The sequence below is a fragment of the Nicotiana attenuata genome, chromosome 5 (assembly GCF_001879085.1).
Source record: "Nicotiana attenuata strain UT chromosome 5, NIATTr2, whole genome shotgun sequence".
Taxonomy (NCBI): domain Eukaryota; kingdom Viridiplantae; phylum Streptophyta; class Magnoliopsida; order Solanales; family Solanaceae; genus Nicotiana; species Nicotiana attenuata.
The window spans coordinates 3,865,015-3,890,295 of NC_031993.1; the positions used below are offsets into that span (position 1 = coordinate 3,865,015).

General features: G+C 43.1%; 1 protein-coding gene across 1 annotated transcript; it reads left to right on the plus strand.

Moving 5' to 3' along the window:
- On the plus strand, window positions 23,011–24,469 carry LOC109225914 (craniofacial development protein 2-like). Its single transcript, XM_019390721.1, has 3 exons — window positions 23,011–23,053; window positions 23,273–23,387; window positions 23,986–24,469. The coding sequence occupies exons 1-3, from the start codon at window positions 23,011–23,013 to the stop codon at window positions 24,467–24,469; spliced, it is 642 nt and encodes a 213-aa protein (XP_019246266.1).

Genomic DNA, 25,281 nt, shown 5'->3' on the forward strand with positions numbered 1-25,281 from the left:
TCACCTTGTTGCTCAAACCTGTGATCAAGCGCAACTTATAAGCATTCTGGGTATATTTTATGGCAAATCATACATAAAGCATAGGCAAGTATGGGCATAAAACGTGTCAAAATCACAATTATCAGTTGTTTCCCAAGGGATAAAATGGCACAACCGACCGTCGAGGCTGAGGCCCGCCGAATCTTCAACCTTTGGTTTCAGCGGGTTATGTCTCTTTTTTCTGCCTCTTCTGCGTTATCCCCCTTTCCTCTTCTTCATCTTCTTCCTCGGAGATATTATTCCGAGGGATCGAGCTGGGAACCTAGAGGAGGTGGCGGTCGCAGGTATCACCTTCGAGGATGGAAGTTCGAGGAGGCGGCGCTCGGGGATGCTGCTACCGGAGATGGACCTTCGAGGGTAGACTAGGTTTTGGGTTTTTACTTCATGTATCCCCTTTTGCCTCTTTGTTTCTGTGTAAGAACCCTTTGTGGGCTTTTGTAATCATACGTAAGGACCCCTCGCGGGCTGTTGTAACCAAACGTTTATGAATATAAGAATTTTTTCTCGACTTTCGTCTTTGATGTTTGTCGTTTTCTTTAATACTTGTGGAGATTCTGGATGTATGCCTCTGCTGACCATTGTCGATATCTAACCCGTGTGTGAGTATTCTTTCTGGCTTTTGATAAAAAACGGCATCTTCGTTGTTCCTCGGACCGGGCTTGAATTGGTCCGATAGACTCGGGCCGTCGGGACCTTCACTTTGGGTCACATGAAAATAAAACCTCGAGCCTTTAAACCTTTGAGAACGGTCTCCGGGTGAGGGTTAGTTTTGGGCACATGGAAACTTATTTTGAGTTTGATGTAGCTAATTTTTTAAGGCGTTGTAGATAGGTCCCGGATGAGGGGTTGCCAAATTTAAGCAACGTCCTGGGGTCGAGCTTTTATGGGCGGAGCTCGAAGTGCTTGTTCCTCTTCTTGAGGGGACCCTTCAAGATCGGATATCATCTTGATACTGGAGATGTTACCGCTGGCTTCTTAAATCCTAACTTCTTTTGATGGAGGTTCTCGAGGTCGGGTACCACCTCGGGACTGGAGATGACATCGCTGGCTTCTCAAAGCCTAACTTCTTTTGATGGAGGTCCTCGAGGCCGGGTATCACCTCGGGACTGAGATGATGCCATTGGCTTCTTTAAGCCTAACTTCTTGTGGATGGAGGTCCACGAGGTCGGGTACCACCTCAGGACTGGAGATGATTCCATTGGCTTCTTTAAGCCTAACTTCTTGTTGATGGAGGTCCTCGAGGTCGAGTACCACCTCGAAACTGGAGATGATGCCATTGGCTTCTTTAAGCCTAACTTCTTGTTGATGGAGGTCCTCGAGGTTGGGTACTACCTTGGGACTCGCATCGAAGTCATTGGCCTCTCGGGGCCTATCTTGGTCAGGCAGACCGTTGTTGTTTCCCCATATATATATGGGGTTGCTTCCTCTTTTTGGGAGATCCCACTATTTTAGATAGCTATCCTTCCATTTCGGCGTCGAGTCCTTCATTACCTTTGCACCAAAGTGTTTGTGTAGGTTCCCGATTTAGCTCTCTAGTCTTGCCATAGCCATGACTGCTACTTCGGGGTTTTCCCGGCAGAGAGGGGAGAGTTCCGCTCCTAGTGCTCAGGATTCGCGGGAGTTTACCTTGAAGACTATGTCTTTGATAAGAGAGGAGCACCTTGAGTTGGTGAGGAGAGACTGTGGATGCGGGGAGGAGGTAGCATTACAGGTACTCCCCTCGGGTGAGGGTATCACGGACCCTACCGATGGATTCCTGAATGTGTACTCGTACCCTTTCACACCGGGCCCCCTTGATAGGATTGTGCTTGACTTCTGTTTAATGTATCGGGTTAGTTTTGCGCAGATACACCTGCCATTTTGGCGAATAGTGTTGATGATGAGGTTCTTCGCGGAGAAGGCGGGGGTTGAATTCACGCTCAGCCATCTCGTCAGGCTGTATCGGCCCTTTCACCATCGAGGTCTGCTAACCTTGCTGTGCCGTTCGTCCACGCCTTTTGTTGTTGATAATGAGGAAGATGGAGATCAGGAGTGGATTACTCGGTTCGTCCGGGTCCGGACGGCTGACATGATCCCCGTGGAACTTATGCTATTCCCCGAAGAATGGAACTATATGTGTGAGTAGAGCGTCCTGTGCTTTCTCAAATTTGCTCATGGTGAAAGCTAGTTTCATAACCGTGTTTCCTCCTTTTCTGCAGCAATTTCATGGGCGTCGGGCGACGTTCCCGACCTGCCTGGTTGGGTCCGGGAGCTGTGTCCCGAGGCAGATGGGAAGCAAAACATCACGGTATGTGTGTGTACTACTTTTTCCATATCCCTTGTTCATTTGGAGAGACATTTTTCCCTTTTCGCGAATTAATCTTGCTGTCGTAGGTATGGGAGAGCCTCCAGAGGCGAGCTTATACTCCTCCGGAAAGGGGGAGGGGTTGCCAGCTTTCGAGCTAGAGGACGACAATAATAAGCTGGACATGTACTTGCAGGGCGATGGCGCTCACGGCAAGGCAAAACGGGGCCGGGCCTCTGAGACGGAAACATCATCCGAGCCTGCTGCACCCGAGGTTTCTGGTTATGGAAAGATGGCTCCTCCGAGCGATCCTTCTTCGCCCTTTCAGAGCTACTCTAGTTGTGTGTATGTGTTCTCAGCATATCTTTGTAACTAAGTTGTCAATTCCATAACTTCTTGAGGAATCTGTGTATTTGTTTGCTATCATTACGGTGCATTCTATGTGTCCCCTACCCCTTTTCTCCTTGTGTGAAGCCTGTTTGCCAAAGTATTTTCTGAGACTGGTATGCTGATTTCAAGATGTTCTTTTTATGATTTTACAACTACTGTTTTACTCAAACCAGTACATGTTTTCAGAAAACTCTTTCATTCCTAAGACCTTCCTTATACTGTTTACCAAACTCTTTCAAATCATTATGCACTCTCACATGACTCTTAGTTTACTATGTCCTTCTATGTGTACTGCCTTGAGACCCTCGAGATCTCTCTGAACTCTGGCATATCAGGGCTAGCCCTTCCACACTACACATAAATCAGTTCTTATTTGAGAAAGTCTGGGTGTGAGCACTGCCCGGGATCCTTGAGGTCCTTAGGGAACTCTGACACACCTAGACATGAAATTGGCTATGGAACTTTGAGCACTTGAGGCTACTGAAGGCTTGGAAACTACTTTGGGCCTACTTCAGGCTCCCTATAGTTTAAATGTATAATTATATTTGTCTAATTTATTCAGTTCTTGGTCTGTAATAATTAATTGTAAACAAACATTGGGGCGACTATTGAAAAGGGAGGGTAGTTGTATATTGTGGGTAAGTTGGGTAGATAACATGCCTATAGGGTTTATTTTTGATGTGTTGTATTAGACAATCTGCCTATAAGATCTCTTGGTTGAAATGAATTCTACTTGCTCCATTTCATATAACTAGATATCATTTCTATAGGATTTAAAATCAGCTTTAATAGAAATCATGCCTATAGGGATTTCGCTTTGGTCAAATAAATTCTGCCTGTTTCGCCTTATGTTAATTAGAAATCATGCCTATAGGATCTAAAACCAGTTCAGTTAGACCTAAAATCAGTATAACTTTGATTCATGTTTGTAGATTCTGAATCGGTTTAATTAACTAACCTACTCGTTTCTTCAACAACGTGTTAATCAATGTCACTAGAAAGCATGCCTATAGGATTCAAATTGACCGTTTAAGATTGCTTACTGTTTTACTGCATTCCTGATCAACGATTAGATACCATGCTCATTGGACATCACTATTACACGCCTAGGCAAGCCTGTAGGCGATTAAAATTCTGCAACCTATAAGATTACGCTCTGCTATCTGTGACTGCTCATATTCAACAGGTCTAAAATCAGTAGGCAAACTGAATAGGCCTTTCACACTTTGGTCCTAACTCAATACTGCATATTCTCTGCTCACCTAGGTATCCTGTTCTAGGGCTTCTTTTAAATACCTCAAAACTGTGTTAAAGACGTGCACTTGTTTGCTCTATTTGTGGAGGTAAATGTGAGCCTTTAATTGTTCTCTCTTTAGTGCAGTCCTAATTGTTTTGGTTGACGCCTAGATTTTTCTCCTTTATGTACCTTAGGATAGTCTAGAACTACCTAAATCAGAGGTCCTAAATACCTCCAGGTCCACAAGGAAGGGACGGGTAGTGCACACATAAGATATCTCTCAAGGTTGATAGAACGCTTTAGGCTATGACCAAGGGGAAGGAATTGGGTAGTAAGGATATGATGACTACGCGCTAATGCCACGTGTAGCCCCTCATTGAGGAGTGATTACCGAGCATTGTGTGGGTATGATCCTGTAGGCTAACCAACCTAGGACCCCCATTTCCCAATTCCATATGTGTTTAAATTTTATAAACTTTCTTCTCTTTACACATACATATGCAAATTGTTCAAACCTCTCTCTTTCTCCCATTACTTGAATCGTACCTGTATTTAGAATATGAAAATATGCCTTTATTTGCAAATATGTGTTGAAACTGTTTACTTGTTCAAAATGACTGATTCATATAAGTTCGGCCGGGACCCACCGTTGTGGACCGCGAGGGGTGCCTAACACCTTCCCCTCAAGGTTATTTCGAGCCCTTACCCTAATCTCTGGTGATGCAAACTAGTTACATGAGTTAACCACTGTAGGTGCCCTAACGCACCATAATCCGTTAGGTGGCGACTCTTCAAATACCCAATTCCCAAAAGGAAAAAAGTTGTTCCCCCATGAATGTCGAAACCCGGACTTTCTCGCGAGGTGGAAAAAAGGGGGCGCGACAGCATGGCGACTCTGCAGGGGATATTTAGGCTTTTACCATAACGAACTTATTTTTATGAATCCGTTTAATCATGCTCTATCCCACGTACCCTTTCTCCTTACTTGAATTTAACTGATTATTTTTTTAAGCATTTATGATTTCTTTATTTTCCTGAAACTGACTTGTCTCTTTGTTTTCTTCTTCTGTAACTGTCTTTCAATTATTTAAATACTGCATTTATCATTTTTACGTGCAAATACTTGACAACATGTTGTTTATTGTTGCATACTCCATATCATATTCCACTCGTGCGTATCGAAATCCTATAGCAATGCCTGATGAGTGGTTGTGCTCTTCCAATTTATTACCCTTAAATTCGGAAAGGCTTATTTGCGGTAAAACTAGTCGATCAGTGGTGCAGTCGACGGTTCTGTGCCTTTCCCCCTCAAGTTGTCCGCTTGAGGGTACCAGTCTAGACCCCCATAGTAACCTTACTCTGATCATAATTGTGTATGCATCATGGTCAAACCTAGTCGGATTAATATGTTGTCCACATAATAATCCTTTAAGTCGAGCCATATCCAAAAGTCCACCGGGGTTTCCATAATTCCAACGGACACAACCACGTTCTGTGCATTAATTTGGAGAACGAAATGCTAATATGCTAATCATGAATGTACAAATAGTCGAGTCTGGTGGGGGAGAAGGGCCTAACCTTTTTGTTTTGCAGAAAATGAGGCACGAGGTCCCCAGATTCGGCATGGTCAGCAACATTCCACCATTGCTACTCGATTGGTGAGAGGACCTTTCCTCAAGTGACAAGAAACACGTAAGAAAGCACTTGGGCAATTTACCTTCTCTACTAGACATTCAGCCGAACAATAGGTTGATCGAGGCTGCCACTTTGTTCTGGGATAGTGGAAGGGCTGTGTTCCGTTTCGGCGACATAGAAATGGCACCACTCCTTGAAGAAATTGGGGGACTTGCGGGATTGTCTTGGGATAGCCCTGGGTTATTGGTGCCGGAGAATCGTACTGGTAAAGGGTTTTTGAAGATGATGGGGCTGAAGAAAAATGCTGACTTGGGATGCCAGGAATCCTACATACCCTTCGAATATCTGCATGAGAGATATGGCCATAGCAAGTCCTACCGTACCTTCCATGACGAGCTTTCTATCACTTCTCTAGGCCACATCCACCGCAGAGTGTTCGTGTTCATTGTGTGCTTCTTGGGCCTGATAGTGTTCCCAATGAAAAGGGAGAGAATCCATTCTAGGTTGGCCATGGTCGCCAAGACTTTGATGGAAGGGATCAATGGACAAACATACACTATAGTCCCCACGATCATAGCCGACATCTACAGGGCTCTATACCGCTGTCAAAGCGGGATCAAGCATTTCGAAGGTTGTAACCTGTTGCTGCAGTTGTGGTTATTAGAACATCTTCAAAGGGGCCAGTATCGCCAAGAACTCCCGTGCGGGGCTTGGAACGACCATATTGTTTTCCATCACCCCAAGCGGATGACTTACATTCCGGACAGGTTTGCTCAGCCGGAAAGTGCCAAAGAATGGGTAGAGTTCTTCGACAATCTGACCGAGGAATAAGTGCAATGGATGTTTGAATGGTTCCCAACAGACGAATTCATCATCAGATCCTGGGACGCTCCACACTTGGTGCTGATTGGATTGAGAGGAATATACCCTTATGTCCCTATCCGAGTTATGAGGCAAGCAGGCACGAAACAGGTTGTACCAAGGGTTTCCGAGATGAGTCATTTCAGAGCAGACTTTGAAGACGACGACATCCCTTACAAGTGCCAAGCCCAGCACATGTGGCACTGCAAAATCATTTTGGAAAAGAACACCATTGAGCCTGACAGGTATCATGCACGGTGGAACCTCTCTACCCGGCATGGTTAGAAGATAATCTAAAGGGAATGGTGAGGCCAGGAGCCGTCCGAGGGAATAAAATCATAGACGAAGAAGCTGAAGCTCAAGTCAAATACAACAGGATACGCAAGAGGGTCCACGACTCTGAGAATGAGCACTGGGAAATATACGAGAGGAATGTGAGGTTGATCAAAGAATGCAAAGAAATGGCAGTCACTTCCAACAGAAAGTTGGAATATCTAGAGCGAGGATTAGTGGAGCTGGAGGGTAAAGTCATAAAGAGGATTGAGGATTGCCAGAATGCTGAAGGAAGTGAAGGAGGACATTTGGCCAGAGCCTACTTGTTGTTGGGTCTGCGCGAGCTAGGGAACCTGTACGATGGATTCAGGAAGATCGAATCTGGGGAAGGTCCTTCTGGGACCAAATAGACTAGATTTATTTGCTTTCCTAAAATGTAATAAGGCCAAGTGCCAATAGTGACTTACTTTTCTATTATCTTAGTGTCGTTTTGGGATTCGTCTATTTTTCATATTATGAAATGAGGCATTTGCTGGCTTCTAAAGTTCTCCAAATCTATTTGTCGCTAGACCTACCTCGGGCACAACGAGGCTCCCAAATTAGGACACGAATTTACATTCTCGCAATATGTGTTTAAATACTGCAAGCATTTCAGAACCCCTACTGACTTGTTTACCTTTTTTTTGTTTTCCTTTTATTCTTTATTCCCATCCCCTAAGGTTGGTTCACTCATACTGGCATCATCAGCGTATCATACCAGATCTAGAGGCCCTCCACCTCCTTCTCCTCCAAGCAATACAAAAGGCAAAGGAAAAACAAAAATGGACGACTTAAGTGGTATTCGAAAGGAGAATGTTGAGAACGCAGAAACTTCCGACGACTGGAGTACTCCGGCACCAAATGATCTAGTCTTGAGATTGGAACAAAAGATACTGGAGCTACAAGGAGAGCTTGAGTAGATTCGCAACTTGGCAAACTTGTCACTCACCCTGAATGTCCCCGACATTAACCAAAAAAACACAAAGAACCCAGCACCTCCCCAAAACACACCAAACCAACATCCACAAAACCCTCCTGCACCACATCAATACACAACCCCACCTCAAAATCTCAATCCCTTACCAATACCAACTCCACCACACCACCACCACCAATCAATCCAGTACCCACCAACCGCTACTTACCACACTCCCTAAAATACACCACAACCCATTCCCGATCCTCAAAACTCAACCAATGACCATCACTACACCCAGGTCCCTGGCACTCATCAAAACAATCCCATATATGTGGAGACCATACCTCACCCTACTCAACCAACTTCCTATACACCAGAATCAGCCGAGAAGGACCTGCTCATCAAGAACATGGCCGAAGAACTCAAGAAATTGACAAGTCAGGTTCAGGGTGTCGATGGCGGCAAAGGGATAGAGGGTTTGAATTATGAAGACCTATGCATACAGCCAGACGTAGAACTGCCAGAGGGGCACAAACCCCCCAAGTTCGAGATTTTTTACGGTACAGGTGATCTCAGGGTTCATCTGAGGACCTATTATGACTAGCTTGTTGGAGTCGGAAAAGATGAAAAGTTCCGGATGAAACTCTTCATGAGGAGTCTTACTGGTGATGCTTTGTCCTGGTACATCTGCCAGGATCCTAAGAAATGGCCCAATTGGGTAAGTATGGCATCTGATTTCATGGACCGATTCAGGTTCAACACAAAAAATGCACCCAATGTTTTCTAAATACAGAATCTTAAGAAGAAACCCATAGAGACTTTCCGCGAGTATGCTACCCACTGGAGGTCGGAAGTGGCCAAAGTCAGGCCGTCTTTGGACGAGGAACAGATGAACAAGTTCTTCGTCAGAGCATAGGATCCGCAGTATTATGAAAGGTTGATGGTTATTGAAAACCATCAATTCTCCGATATCATCAAACTTGGGGAAAGAATCGAGGAAGGCATCAAAAGTGGGATGGTAACGAATATTGAGGCATTGCAGGCCACAAATAAGGCATTGCAATCAGGCGGCATATGAAAGAAGAAAGACGTTGGGGCAGTAATGGTGGCTCAAGGCCCGAAATCTCCACTTACCTATCGAACACCTCCACCTACATATCAAACACCTCCATCCACGTACCAAGCACCACCACCTACATATCAACCATCATCTCCCAGATATTCCCAACCAGCCACTGTCTACCATACCTATTACTCCCAACCATCTCATTTCCAGTCACCTCCGACTCGCCAAAATTATCCAAGACCAAGAACCAATTTTGACCGCAAGCCACCCAGACAATACACCGCTATCGCTGAACCCATTGACCAGCTATATGAAAGGTTGAAAGCCGCAGGATACGTCACCCCTATTCCCGCTGTGGCATTAGAGAATCCATCCCAATGGGTCAATCCTAACAAAACTTTTGCGTACCACCACTGACGAGTGCCGAGCATTGAAAGATAAGATCCAGATGCTAAATGACAACAAGGTCATACTGGCAAAGGAAGCCACACCCAATGTTCGCAACAACCCTCTCCCTGATTTTAGAGGTGGTGGGATACATGTGAAAGAGACGAACGAAGAGTGAGATCCTGAGGGGTCGATTGGGCTTATTCGAGAAGGTGATGACTTTAAACCCTCAGTCACACTCACTCCTATTGTGGTACGGACTCAGTCGCAAATCGAGGTTTAGGTAGCCACATCAGTTCCATTTAAGGTAGAGGTGGCTCCACCCGCGACCACCCCTGTTTCGTTTGAAGTAGAAGTGGTTGCACCTTTTACAGTGACAATATCAACCACACCTCCTTTCAATTCAAAAGCAATACCTTGGGATTATGTTGCCGAAGTTAGGCGGAAAAAAAAGGCAAAAATGGAGGAATCCGATGCCGCACAAGGAATGACTAGGACCGGAAGAATCTATACACCTGAACACCTGGGAGGACCAAGTAAGGATGCCACTGCCAAGCAGCCTGTCATTGAAATAGGGCCAGATGACCTTTGGAGGAAAGTACAAGCAAGGGAGTATTCCGTTTCACAGGCGGAGAAATGGCTAACATGGTAGGACAGGTGTTGGAAAGTCACAAAATCACTTTCCACGAGGATGAGTTGCCACCTGAGGGTTTGAATCACAACAGGGCACTACACATCACAGTGCGATGCGAAGACTACTTCATTGCCAGGGTCCTAATTGATGGAGGATCCAGCCTCAATATTTGCCCATTGACAACACTGAAGAGGTTGGGCAAGGGCCTATACGAGATACGAGAAGGGACCATGAAAGTGAAGGCTATTGATGGGTCTCAAAAAGCTACCTTCGGAGAAATTAATCTCTGTCTACAAATGGGGCCTACATGGTTCTATGTCGAGTTTCAGGTGCTGGACATATCTGCATCCTACAATTTGCTGTTAGGATGACCATGGATACACGCCACTGGGGCTGTGGTATCAACCTTGCATCAGGCAGTAAAGTTTGAATGGAAAAATTAGGAGGTGATCATTCACGGGGACGGGAGTAACCCCATTTACACCAGCCAAACCACCCCGGTTATCGAAAATAGAAGGAGGCTAGGAGGGGAAACCTATCATCACATTAGAACGTGTCAACGCCGTTGAAAAAGACTAATGGTGGGGCAGCAAAATAGAAAGCATTCTGGCATGGTCCGGGTATGAACCCGGGAAAGGGCTCGGGAAGAATCTCCAGGGTATTACTAAACCGATACAGCTGAAGGGTCATGGTACTACTTTCGGGGTCGGATACCAGTACACATGGCAAGAGTATAAGGATTGGTCGCCCCCATGGCATGGACTGCATTACCTTCTCGAGCAACCAGTGCCGCATCTGGATCAAGCTTTTCACCAAGCTGACACAATATGGGGAACCGCAGAAGAAAAAGCATTAGCTGCGCTGAGGAATCTATTCTTGGAAGACGAAGACATGGACTGCAGTGCAATAATTGAGGAGGAGGAGGAAAAAGGCCTCACTATTCAGACTGTGGAGAAGGGAGCTGTTCTCAGGAACTGGACCACCACACCATCCCGAGCCCGCCGAGTCCCTGGGTAGCTTGGCAGATTTTATTTCTATAGCCATTCTAGGCATTTAAGATTTTCAGTAACTTTGTTTTAAAGATTTACTTGTTTCAAAATAAACGCTCGATTCATCGAGTTGTACTTGTCCGGATGTTTTTCAGTTTTAATCAAATACATTGCTCTTTATTATTCATTATTATTTTCTACACTTTTTCTTTTTACAGCGCTATTATTACTTTACCTGATGAACCGGTGACTGTGACATGTAATGAGGCAACGCAATATGAGGATAGTTATTCGGATTTAGAAGACGAGATACCCGAGGAAGTTGTCAGGGAGATTGAAAAACTTTGAGAATAAGCCTAAGTCCAAAACGGACGTAACCATAGCAGTAAACTTGGGGGACACTGAGACCGTTAAGGAGACTCGCATAAGCATTCACTTATCGCCGACGGAGAAGGAAGAGCATATTCGTTTCTTAAGGGAGTATGAGGACATTTTTGCATGGTCATATGACGACATGACCGTTCTGAGCACGTCCATAGTGGCTCACAAGTTACCTACCGATCCAAGGTGTCCGCCAGTGAAGCAGAAACTCAGAAAATTCAAACCAGATATGAGCCTAAAAATCAAGGAGGAGGTTACTAAACAGATCAAAGCCAAAGTTCTCAGGGTGGTTGAGTACCCAACCTGGTTAGCCAACATTGTCCCAGTTTCGAAGAAAGATGGGAAAGTCAGAGTATGTGTTGACTATCGATATTTAAACAGAGCAAGTCCCAATGACGACTTTCCACTGCCACATATACACATCCTAATCGACAACTGCGCCAAGCATGAACTCCAATCCTTTGTAGATTGCTTCGCGGGTTATCACCAGATCTAGATGGATGAAGAAGATGCAGAGAAAACAGCTTTCATTACACCATGGGGGGTATACTGCTACAAGATGATGCCGTTTGGTCTAAATAATGCTGGGGCTACTTACATGAGAGCCGTGACGACCATCTTCCACGATATGATGCACAAAGAAATAGAGGTGTATGTGGACGACTTCATTATGAAATCCAAGAGGGCCGCAGATCAGATAGCAGGCTTGAGAAAGTTCTTTGACAGGCCGAGGAGGTACAACTTGAAACTGAACCCCGCAAAGTGTGCATTCGGGGTTCCCGCAGGAAAGTTACTGGGATTCATTGTCATTCGTCGAGGGATCGAGCTAGATCCATCTAAAGTCAAGGCTATTCAGGAATTACCGCCACCTAGGAGCAAAAAGGATGTGATGAGCTTCCTAGGGCGTCTCAACTATATTAGTCGCTTCATAGCACAGTCCACAGTCATATGTGAACCCATCTTCAAAATACTGAGAAAAGATGCTGAGACAAGCTGGACCAAAGATTGTCAGAAAGCTTTTGACAAAATCAAGGAATACCTGTCCACACCACCGGTCTTGGTCCCGCCAGAGCCGGGATGGCCTTTGCTACTCTATCTATCTGTATTGGATGGAGCCTTCGGATGCGTTTTGGGACAACACGATGAGACAGGAAGAAAGGAGCAAGCCATACACTACTAGAGCAAGAAGTTCACACCTTACGAAGCACGGTACTCTCTGCTGGAACGCACTTGTTGTGCTTTGACCTGGACGGCCCAGAAGTTGAGGCATTACTTCTGCGCCTATACCACATACCTCATATCCAGGATGGACCCTTTGAAGTATATATTTCAGAAACCCATGCCGACTAGAAAGTTGGCCAAATGGCAGATACTGTTAAGTGAGTTCCATATTGTCTACGTAACTCAAAAGACGGTCAAAGGACAAGCATTGGCAGACCATCTTGCTGAGAATCCAGTTGGAGGAGAATACGAACCCTTGAAAACGTATTTTCTTGATGAAGAGGTGTCATTCGTAGGAGAGGACATTACTGAAGCATATGACGGTTAGAGGATGTTCTTTGATGGAGCTGCAAATTTCGGAGGGGTAGGCATTGGAGCGGTTTTGGTATCAGAAAAGGTCAACATTATCTAGTATCTACTAAACTCAGATTTCCCTGCACCAACAACATGGCAGAATATGAAGCCTGCATACTAGGACTCAACATGGCAGTCGACATGAATGTTCAGGAGCTGCTGGTAATTGGTGATTCAGATTTGCTTGTGCACCAGGTACAAGGAGAGTGGGCACCAAGAATTCTAAGATATTTCCATATCTGCACCTTGTGCAGGAATTGAGAAAGAGGTTCACAAAGATAGAGTTTAGGCACGTACCCAGAATTCAGGATGAGTTTGCCGATGTATTGGCCACCTTGTCATCTATGATACAACATCCAGACAAGAATTTCATTGATCCCATCCCAGTGAGAATTCATAATCAGCCGGAGTATTGTGCTCACATCGAGGAAGAAACGGATGGAAAACCTTGGTTCCATGACATCAAAGAGTATTTGCCGAAAGGAGAATATCCGGAGCATGCAAACCACACTCAGAAACGCATATTCCGGAGATTGTCCAATCACTTCTTCCACAGCGGAGGAAATTTGTACAGGAGAACTCCTGATTTAGGATTGCTAAGATGTGTCGACGCAAAAGAAGCTTCTAAGCTACTTGAGGAGATACATGCTAGGACCTGAGGCCCGCATATGAATGGTTTTGTCTTGGCCAAGAAAATACTTAGGGCTGGTTACTTTTGGATGACCATGGAGACCAATTGGGTCCAGTATGTCCGCAAATGCTACCAGTGTCAAGTGCATGCTGATATGATAAAAGTGTCGCCAAACGAGCTCAATACAACTAGCTTGCCTTGGCCATTCGCCGCGTGGGGAATGGATGTCATTGGTCCGATTGAGCCCACTACTTCAAACGGACACAGGTTTATTCTAGTAGCCATTAATAACTTCACAAAATGGGTAGAGGCTGTATCTTACAAAGATGTAACAAAGAAAGTCGTCGCAGATTTTGTCAAAGATCGTATTGTTTGCCGATTCGGAGTTCCTGAGTCCATTGTTACTAATAATGCCGCCAATCTCAACAGTGATCTGATGAAAGCCATGTGTGAAACTTTCAAAATCAAGCACAAGAACTCCACAGCCTATAGGCCTCAGATGAATGGAGCCGTAGAAGCCGCCAACAAAAACATCAAGAAGATACTAAGGAAGATGGTAGAAAACCACAAACAATGGCATGAGAAGCTACCCTTTGCTCTGTTGGGATATCGCACCACAGTACGCACATCAACCGAGGCAACCCCCTACATGTTGGTTTACGCTACCGAAGCTATCATCCCAGCCGAGGTAGAGATTCCTTCCTTAAGAATCATACAGGAAGCTGAACTCAGCGACGCAGAATGGATAAGGAGCCGCTATGAGCAATTGGCCCTTATAGATAGAAAAAGGATGAATGCAGTTAATGTCCAGAGCTTTCAACAAAAGGGTCAAACCAAGACAATTTGCACCAGGATAGTTGGTGCTGAAGAGGATCTTCTCACATCAAGATGAAGCCAAAGGGAAATTCTCTCCCAACTGGCAAGGTCCTTATATGGTTCACAGGGTGCTAACAGGAGGAGCGCTCATACTTGCAGAAATGGACGGAGAAATTTGGCCAAAGCCAATCAATTCAGACACAGTCAAAAGATACTATGCTTAGATTATTTATATTCCCTCATCTTGATGTAATTGAACTACGCTTGACCTGATTCCCGTTTAAGAGGGGATACGTAGGCAGCCTTATGGGTTCGGTCATAATATAATAAAATTTCCATTTTCCCCCAAGATCAGAAACTGGGGCAAAATTTTGAGGAGGACCCTCAAAATTCCGGAGCAAGTCCACCTAATGCCAACATATGTCAGACAGTCAGAAATCGACTAAGAATCTGGGGCATAACTGTGAGAAGGATTCTCAAAATTCTAAAGAAAGTTCAACAAGACTCGTTACCCGCAAACAGCCGAAAGATCATCTACCAAACTGGGGCCTCAAAATTCTAACATAATAAGCTCCAGTGTCTCTGAAATGTGTCACAGTCACTAGTTCATCTAAAAATACTTAATATTTCAATAAGTTTCTAAATTACTCTACTTTTTATCAATAATTGCATATTTTCAAAAACTCTATTTTTTGTAACAGTCAGGTGTTACCCAGGGAAACTCGAAAAAGGCTTCCAGAGCGGAGCAAAGCAAGGCTAGCGGACAGAAGCACGAACCAACCTCCCCCTCACAAAAATTTACAATTTTTCTTTGAACGAAGGTACATCTGACGTAGCAATAGCATCCGCAAATATATACACGTAACAAGATCACTATCAATCAGGCCATCAGACAACGAATATATCTCCAGCTAAGACATATGCTACTCTTATTTGCTACTCGCTCTTTGCATGAGGCTAATCCCTGCCTCCATATCTACATGAGGCTAATCCTTGCCTCCATATCTGCATGAGGCTAATCCTTTCCTCCCTACCTGCATGAGGCTAATCCTTGCCTCCCCATTTGCCTGAGGCTAATCCTTGCCTCCATATCTGCATGAGGCTAACCCCTGCCTCCATATCTGCATAAGGCTAATCCCTGCCTCCCTACCTGCATGAGGATAATCCTTTCCTCCCCTATTTGCATGAGGCTAATCCTTGCCTCCCTATCTGCATGAGGGTAATCCTTGCCTCCCCTATTTGCATGAGGCTAATCCTTGCCTCCCTACCTGCATGAGGCTAATCCTTGCCTCCCCATTTGCCTGAGGCTAATCCTTGCCTCCCCATTTGCCTGAGGCTAATTCTTGCCTCCATAACTGCATGAGGCTAATCCCTGCCTCCCTATCTGCATGAGGCTAATCCCTGCCTCCATAACTGCATGAGGCTAATCCTTGCCTCCATATTTGCATGAGGCTAATCCTTTCCTCCCTATCTTGCATGAGGCTAATCCTTGCCTCCATACTTGCATGAGGATAATCCCTGCATCCATATTCGCGTGGGACTATGCATTGTCCCTCCTTGCATAAATATTGGTTTATTTCAGTACTATCTATTTGCTTTTCAATCAGGCTAAGCTATGCCCTTCATTTCACAAGACTAAGCCTTGTCTTGTTAACATCATATTATTGCACCTCATGGGCTGAAATATCGCCAACCTGTCTAATGGCGTCATCCTCATAGCCGGAAGACACCATGCCATGGATTGAGGATTTCCCAAATTTGCATATCATTATTCAAAGGCATCATGGTTCGGAGGCACCATCTTCATGGCCTGAGAACACCATTTCATGGCCTGCGAATCCCTCACAGAACATGGCCCTGGACGTCATGGTCTGAGGACGCCATCCTTAACTGTCCAAAGACAACTTTCATGGTCCAAAAGGGAATCTGGCATCGTGTTTAAATTCTCGCACAAATACATATTTGTAGCGTCTTTTATCTGCAGGTAACCAGTAAGCAACCGCTATCCCAGCAAGAGCGACCTCGCTCTAGTTCCTTCAACTATCTCAAACTTGACTAACCATTCCCACGCCCATTCCGAAGTCTCGTGTCCGCTCTTGTAAAGACCTTATTGGTATATTTCGCCGATGGATCCAGAACTACACATGGCCTGATTTCTGTAAAACCAGGGATATGTAGGCAGCTCATAGACCGGAGTCCGGCCTCTATCTTTCAAAATATCCCATCCGGTCAAAATTGGCCATCATGTCTTTACCCGAAAACTCTTTCATCCTTTTCGGGTAAAGAGGGGCAGCTGTTGATACCCAATTTTTCCCATAATATTTTCAAACTATGCTTAGGCACCTATTATTATTTTTCATACAATTTTGCATTTTTAAAATATTTTAACTATTTTATCCCGGCATTTATTTATAAAAACAATCATAGATTGCATCACAAAATAGTTCTATAATTATTTTTATGGCTTAATTTTATCATTTGCATTTGTATTAAGTTTCAATTACTGCACAAATAGCCACATTTGTATTTTTTGGATGCAATTGCAATTACTTTGCAATTATAGCCTATGCATGCATTATTATATTATTTTTTACCGAAAAATGGCCTTTTATATTTTTAAAATATTAATTAACTACTTTAAAACATTTCCATGCATGTAAATCATTTTTTATAATTTATTAACCATTTTTTAAAATTATTTTAGCAATTAATTATGTATTTAACAAATAGCCCCATTTTCATTTGGATCTAGCCTATTAAATCAGCCCAATTTTAACCCCTTTAATACCTAGCCCAATACCCCAGCCCAAATCAATTAACCCAATCCCCCATAACCCGGTCGGTAGCCCATTAATCTACCCGACCCACTTCTTGCCAAATCCTGGCCATTGATCATTTTGATGAATGGTCCAGATTCACCCTTCCTAAAATAAACCAGCCTATACCCCCCAAACCCTAATCATTCTAACACCCTTCCCCGCCGTCACCTAATCCCCTCTTCTCTCAAATGCTCTCAAGTCTAAACCTTAATCCACCCTCGCCGGCGCTCATCTATGGCCATTCATGGTGGTTTCTCACCATCCCCAGGCCTCTAATGGCCTCTCCTATACTGGTATCGCTGTCTGTAGGGTCCTCAAGGGACCAGGGTTAGTCTGCTTACCCCTTTGGTCTTTGCTCGCCTGTTCCGGTTCGATTTTGAGTAAAATCTTCCTATGTCGCCTTAGATCTATGGATTTCTAAGCCTGCTTCTTCACCTCTATGTTGTTCTTCTCGAAACCCTAATTTTGTCCTTTGAACTTCTCAGATCTGTGCAAGATCTGAGAAAGATCGAACCTATTTCACATGAGTTTTACAAGAACCTTCTGATTTTCGAATGGTTTTCCATTTTTCTAAACTAGGATTTTCCGAAAATTTCTTTCTCCAAAATGTTTGATAATTTTGAGTGTTTAATCTTCCATTTCTTATGTGTTTTAATCGATTTCGTAAGGTTTTCCTTAACCCTAACTCGTTTATGCTAAAAACCCTAATTTTTTTTGACATTTTTGCTTGGTTTCTGAGTTACTTGTGTACCAACTTTGTCCTATTCTTTGGTTCCTGTGAGTTTTCTTTAGCCTAATTCGATGTCTTGTGATTTTTATCCTAATGCGCCTCTACTAAGGTTCTTGGTTTGACTTTTCTACCGGTTCTATGTGTCTATATTCATTTTTGCCTATTCATGGTAAACCTATACTTTTCTCCTTAAATCAGTAATTGATTTGGATTCTTGATTTATCAATTTGTTTCGTTAAGACCTATGTGCTAATTCCTTACTATTTCCTTTATTTACGATCTTGATTAGCTTTCTTACCTTATTCGATCAACTGTGATGTTTACTAATTCTTCACTAATCATTTCCTTAATTAAACTTCTGTCTATTTACCCCTAATTGCTCATTTGATTTTCTTTCCTTAAATGTATTCTGCCTTTACCGTTGGTGAATTACCCTTAATTAAGGGAAAATTATACTAATTGGTGTATAATTGATTCTATGGCTTCCTTAATTGCAAAAGGGTTGATTCCCTTTACCTTATTCTCCTTGCTCTTAACTGCTATATATACTCTCCTTTACTCCTCACTTCTACACGAACACTAGTTCCTCCACACTCTCACACTCTCAAAGGCTCTCTATTCTCTTCTATTACTTGCAATTCTCAATAATCCAGCCGGCTGTAAGCCAAGGCTGGCTATTTGCACCATCTCTGCTCTATACTCTGTATTCTCTCCTTGACTGGTATGTCCTGATTCAATTCACATTCCAAAACTATGTGTTTCTTAGTTGCTGCAGTTCATAGATTGTGATTTCCAATTCTATTTGCTATTCTACTGTCATGTGCCCAATGTGTAACCAGCATGCTTAGATTACATTGCCTAATTACTGTATCACTCAGCATGTTTAATTTTGTTCTGTTAAAAGCTATAACTAGTATACTGTTTAGCATGCCCAATCGTGCTTTAGATAATTGCATGAATCCTATTTGTTCACTAGTATATCCAAGCTGCATTGTTTGTTTACTGTCTCACACACCATGTCTAAATTCTGCTTGTTCTACATGTGATTAGTATTTCTGAAACTTTGAATGCTTCATGAAGTTCTTGTCTAGTTTGTTCATCTAAATCTTACCTGCTCTACTTCAATAATGAGATCCTGTTAAGACATCTAGCCCTTTCAGAGCTACTCTAGTTGTGTGTATGTGTTCTCAGCATATCCTTGTAACTAACTTGTCAATTTTGTAACTTCGAGAGGAATCTGTGTATTTAGTTGCTATCATTAAGGTGCATTCTATGTGTCCCCTACCCCCTTTCTCCTTGTGTGAATCCTGTTTGCCAAAGTGTTTTCTGAGACTGGTATGCTGATTTCAAGATGTTCTTTTTATGATTTTCCAACTACTGTTTTACTCAAACCAGTACATGTTTTCAGAAAACTCATTCATTCCTAAGACCTTCCTTATACTGTTTACCAAATTCTTTAAAAGCATTATGCACTCTCACATTAGTCTTAGTTTATTAAGTCCTGCCCCTCTGGTGTGTGTACTTCCTTGAGACCTTCGAGATCTCTCTGAACTCTGCCATATCAGGGCTGGCCCTTCCACACTGCACATAAATCAGTTCTTATTTGAGAAAGGTCTGGGTGTGAGCACTGTCTGGGATCCTTGAGGTCCTTAGGGAACTCTGACACACCTAGACATGAAATTGGCTATGAAACTTTGAGCACTTGAGGCTACTGAAGGCTTGGAAACTACTTTGGGCCTACTTCAGGCTCCCTATAGTTTAAATGTATAATTATATTTATGTAATTTATCCAGTTCTTGGTCTGTAATAATTAATTATAAATAAATATTGGGGTGACTGGTGAAAAGGGAGGGCGGTTGTATATTGTGGGTAAGTTGGGTAGATAAATGCCTATAGGGTTTATTTTTGATGTGTTGTGTTAGACAAACTGCCTATAGGATCTCTTGCTTGAAATGAATTCTACTTGCTCCATTTCATATAACTAGATATCATGCCTATAGGACTTAAAATCAGCTTTAATAGAAATCATGCCTATAGGGATTTCGCTTTGGTCAAATAAATTCTGCTTGTTTCCCCTTATGTTAATTAGAAATCATGCTATAGGATCTAAAACTAGTTCAGTTAGACCTAAAATCAGTTTAACTTTGATTCATGTTTGTAGATTTTGAATCGATTTAATTAACTAACCTACTCGTTTCTTCAACAACGTGTTAATCAATGTCACTAGAAAGCATGCCTATAGGATTCAAATTGCCCGTTTAAGATTGCTTACTGTTTTACTGCATTCCTGATCAACGATTAGATACCATTCTCATTGGACATCACTATTACACGCCTAGGCAAGCCTGTAGGCGATTAAAATTCTGCAATTTATAAGATTACGTCTGCTATCTGTGACTGCTCATATTCAACAAGTCTAAAATCAATAGGCAAACTGAATAGGCCTTTCACACTTTGGTACTAACTCAATACTGCATATTCTCTGCTCACCTAGATATCCTGTTCTAGGGCTTCTTTTAAATACCTGAAACTGTGTTTAAGACGTGCACTTGTTTGCTCTGTTTGTGGAGGTAAATGTGAGCCTTTAATTGTTCTCTCTTTAGTGCCGTCCTAATTGTTTTGGTTGACGCCAAGATTTTACTCCTTTAAGTGCCTTAGGATAGTCTAGAACTACCTAAATTAGAGGTCCTAAATACCTCCAGGGCCACAAGGAAGGGACGGGTAGTGCACGCATAGGATATCTCTCAAGGTTGCTAGAACGCTTTAGGCTATGACCAAGGGGAGGGAATTGGGTAGTAAGGATATGATGACTACGCGCTAATGCCTTGTGTAGCCCCTCATTGAGGAGTGATTACCGGGCATTGTGTGGGTATTATCCTGTAGGCTAACCAACCTAGGACCCCCATTTCCCAATTCCATATGTGCTTAAATTTTATAAACTTTCTTCTCTTTACACATACATATGCAAATTGATCAAACCTCTCTCTTGCTCCCATTACTTGAATCGTACCTGTATTTAGAATATGAAAATATGCCTTTATTTGCAAATATGTGTTGAAACTGTTTACTTGTTCAAAATGACTGATTCATATAAGTTCGGCCGGGACCTACCATTGTGGACCGCGAGGGGTGCCTAACACCTTCCCCTCAAGGTTATTTCGAGCCCTTACCCTAATCTCTGGTGATGCAAACTAGTTACATGAGTTAACCGCTCTAGGTGACCTAACGCACCATAATTCGTTAGGTGGCGACTCTTCAAATACCCAATTCCCAAAAGGAAAAGAGTTGTTCCCCCATGAATGTCGAAACCCGAACTTTCTCTGTGAGGAGGAAAAAAGGGGTTGCGACAATCGGTAGAGAATATCCAAGTAAATTTATAGGAGATGTAGCGGAGTGGATTCCGATAAGAGAGGAAATCGTAACCCTAGACCTTTCCAATATTGTCTACAACATTTGCTTTGTTAGTAATAAAATCACAACTTTTTAATAACCTTGCTTTTAGTTAGTAAATACTCAACTCATTATTTAATATTTCTGAAAGTTGATTACTTGAATTCTTCCGGAACTAGCAATTGTGATTAGTAGGTTAATTCCCTGTGGGATTCGACTCCGGTGTTGTAAATTGGATTATATTTGCAACGACCGCTTAATTCTTTTTATAAGGCATAGTTGAGCGTGATCAAATTTTGACGCCATTGCCGGAAAATTAACGGTGTTATTAATTACAGCTAGAAGAATTGCTAGGATTCTTAGTTTAGTCAATTTTCTTCATTTTAAAATCATTATATTGAAATTCTAACGTTTGTAGTCTTGTGTGTTACAAGTGCATGCCTAGAAACACCTCAAGAACTGAATTGTTTGAAGCATTACTGGATCCTGAGAAAGCTTTCAAGGCATTAAATCGTGCAAACAAGGACGACAAATGACAACAAAACCTGACAGAACAGATTGAACTAGACATGGGGGATGTCATAGATAACCAAAACAACCGAAAAAATGGGAATGACCCGAACAATTAGGGTGTGGAACCTCTTGTGTCGGAAGCAACCTTGTATGATTGGGCAAAACCCACCGCTGAAAATCTGGCAACCGTAATTGCAGTCCCTCAGATACAAACAGAGTCATTTCAAATCACAAACAACATGCTACATCTGCTGCAGAACAAGGGACTGTTCTCCGGGTCTTACATTGAAGATCCACAGCAGCATCTGAAAAACTTTTTATCAATTTGTATCACTAAAAGGCAACCAAATATGTCACCGGAAGCAAACCGACTATTATTGTTTCCATTCTTAATTACTGGAGAAGCTCAGACTTGGCTTAATTTGCTCCACATAAACTCTATCGCCACTTGGGAGGAATTAGTCAAACAGTTTTTGAATAAATTCTACCCACCCAATAAGACTGCCAAGCAAGTTGATGAGATCTTGAGATTCAGGTAGAAACCATCTGAAACACTACAAGAAACGTGGGAGAGGTTTAAATGAATGCTGGTTAAGTGTCCAAATCATGACATTCCAGATCAAATATTGGGATAAAGGTTTTATATGGCATTGGCAGATAGCTTGAAGGCCAATGTTGATGCTTCAACAGGTGGAACATTTTTTAGCAAATCATTTAGAGAGTGTAATGTCCCATTAAAACTCAAATTCCCTGAAATTTGACCTGTTGATTGCATCAGTGTTTGTAGCTGTTGTTGTTGTTGGTTTTTTTTTTTTCTTTAACAAAATTTTACTCTTCTGATTTCTTCAATTCTTTCTCTTTTCTCTTTTTTGGGTCTCCACTATCTTTTTTCTTTTTGCTTTGGTTATGATTGGAAGTTAAATTTATTATTCATAGACAGTGCTTTAGAAGTAATCCTAATTTTCCGATTTGGGATTACACAATATTCTTGAAAGTGTTTCCTGTATCTTTTTAGTTTTCTGATTCTTAGTGGTAGTGTCTTTAAAAGTTTAGTAGCAAATAGTAAGTAGCCTTATACTTTTCGATGTTTTCCGACGGTTCTTCCGCCGTTGCTCTGTCTTCAACCTTCCTCTGAAATAATTCCAATTTTTAATTTTCAACTTCTTCAAATCCTGCATTTCTTCAAATTTTCTCCTATAATCACTCTATTTTTTTCTAGTTTCTTGAGCTTATAGTTGAATTAAGAAAATTTAACACTGGCGGTGAACTTCGCCGTCAATGACAAGATCACCGTTGCCGGAGATTTTATCATTTTTTGGAATTACTGCACTTGGGTACACTCTGTTTTTCTCATTTTCGCTCTTTCTCTTTGGCACACATTTTATCAAAGTCACCGCCGTTAATGACCGCCGGCCGCCAGCGAATCAAAGCTATTCGTACTTGCTGTAATTTTCTAAAAATTTGCCTTGTCTAAAGGATTATTTTTCAAAATATACTGATTTTCATTTTCGGGTGTTTTTTCTCTTCTTTTAAAAGTGATCTCAAAAAGATATAAAAGGGATTTTTGGCTTTTAAGGGTAATTTGACGAAGATATTGGTTTTCATTTCTGAGTTTTTTTCTCCCCCTATTCTCTTGGTTTCGTTGGTGTTTGCGTGTTTTGCAGGTATCACTTTTGGGAGGTGCACGTGCACAAGCAGTAGAGTAGCAGCTATACGTCGGGTTCCACAGCATTGGGAGTATACCAAGTCAAGAGTTCCAGGTTCTATTCACGGGAATTGGTACATCCCGCCTCCTGTTTCTCTGTCTCCTATATTAATTACTTTGTTGCCGTAGTTTTTCGTACTAGTCTAGTCAGGTTAGTGGGCTTGTAGCTACTATTCGCTCCCTTTGTTGTTCTGTGTGGTATTTTTTTTTCTCCTTTTCATTTTTAGACCTTCGTAGGTATAGAGACTGTGGATTGTAATGGCAGAGTAGGGTCATGTCCTCGGGGAGGGCGGGTGGTGTTGAGGGGGGTAGGGCAAGGGTCTGAGGGTGGGACGGGGCCCAAAGGGGGTAAAGGGAACAAGGTAGCCTGTAGGTTGAGAATTGGATCGTGGAATATAGGGACATTGACGGGTAAGTCTATAGAGTTGGAGAAGATTCTCCAGAAGAGCAGGGTCAATATAGCCTGTGTGTAACAAACTAGGTGGGTAGGATCGAAGGAGAGGAATGTAGACGGGTATAAATTGTGGTTCTCCGTAGTCGTGAAAGGCAAGAACGGAGTGGGCATTTTGGTGGATAGGGATCTTAGAGAGTCGGTGGTAGAGGTTAGACGGGTGAATGACAGGTTGATTATGAGGTAGTAGTTGGAGGGAGCACTCTGAATGTCATTAGCAGTTACGCTCCGCAAACGGGCTTGGACGAGGAGGTTAAAAGGAGTTTCTGGGAGGCGCTGGATGAGGTGGTGCGGGGTATTCCGCCTATGGAGAAGTTGTTCATAGGAGGGTATTTCAATGGTCATATTGGATCGTCTGCTGGTGACTATGGCGAGGTGCACGGTGGCTTCGACTTTGGTGATAGGAACGGGGGTGGTACCTCACTGTTGGATTTCACTAGAGCTTTTGAGTTAGTGATCGTGAACTCGATGTTCCCGAAGAGGGAGGAACATTTGGTTACTTTTCGGAGTATGGTGGCTAAGACTCAGATTGACTATCTCCTCCTCATGAGGTGTGATAGGGGGTTGTGCAAGGATTTCAAGGTGATCCCGAGTGAGAACCTCGGAACTCAACATAGGCTCCTGGTGTTGGCCGGTATCTTGATGAAGAGGAAGAAGAGGTTTGTACGGGGTCAGTCGAGGATCAGGTGGGGGAGCTTTGTCTAAGGATAATGCGCAGGAGTTGGTGGGGCGGTTGACGAATATGGGTGCCTAGAAGAGTGGTGGGGACTCTAGCTCTATGTGGACGGCGACGGCGGACTGTATAAGGGAGGCAGCAAGAGAGGAGTTGGGAGTTTCAAAAGGTTACTCTGGAAGGCACCGAGGTGACTGGTGGTGGAATGATGTGGTCCACGGTAAAGTGGAAGCCAAGAAAGCGACTTATATTAAGTTAGTAGAGAGCACTGACGAGGATCAGAGGAGAGCGAACAGAGAAAGATATAAGGAGGCTAGGAAGGAGGCAAAATTAGCGGTCACAGAGGCTAAGACTGCTGCTTTTGGACGGCTTTATGAGGAACTTGGGGGCAAATGTGGGGACAAGAAGTTATTTCGGTTGGCCAAAGCGAGAGAGAAGTAGGCTCGCGACGTAGATCAAGTTAGGTGCATCCAAAACGAGGATGGTCGAGTATTGATGGAAGAGGCCCAAATTAGGCAAAGATGGCAGTCGTACTTTCATAAACTTTTGAATAAAGAGGGGGATGGAAACATCATGTTAGGGCAATTGGAGCACTCCGAGAGTCACCAAGACTTTAGGTATTGTAGGCGCATTAAGGTTGAGGAGGTCGTGGGTGCGATGGGTAAGATGAGTCGGGGCAAAGCAATTGGACCAGACGAGATTCCAGTAGAGTTTTGGAGATATTCGGGCAGAGCAGGCTCGGAGTGGCTGAGTGGATTGTTTAATGTTATCTTCAGGACAAACAGGATGCCTGATGAGTGGCGGTGGAGTACAATGGTCCCGGTGTACAAGAACAAAGGGGATA

What these genes read in the sequence shown, in the direction of transcription:
- LOC109225914 (XM_019390721.1), top strand. Translation starts at nt 23,011, where the DNA reads ATGACCGCCGGCCGCCAGCGAATCAAAGCTATTCGTACTTGCT. An exon ending in CAAAGCTATTCGTACTTGCT is followed by an intron (nt 23,054 to 23,272) that starts GTAATTTTCTAA and finishes CGTGTTTTGCAG; the next exon opens with GTATCACTTTTGGGAGGTGC. An exon ending in GGTTCTATTCACGGGAATTG is followed by an intron (nt 23,388 to 23,985) that starts GTACATCCCGCC and finishes TGTCATTAGCAG; the next exon opens with TTACGCTCCGCAAACGGGCT.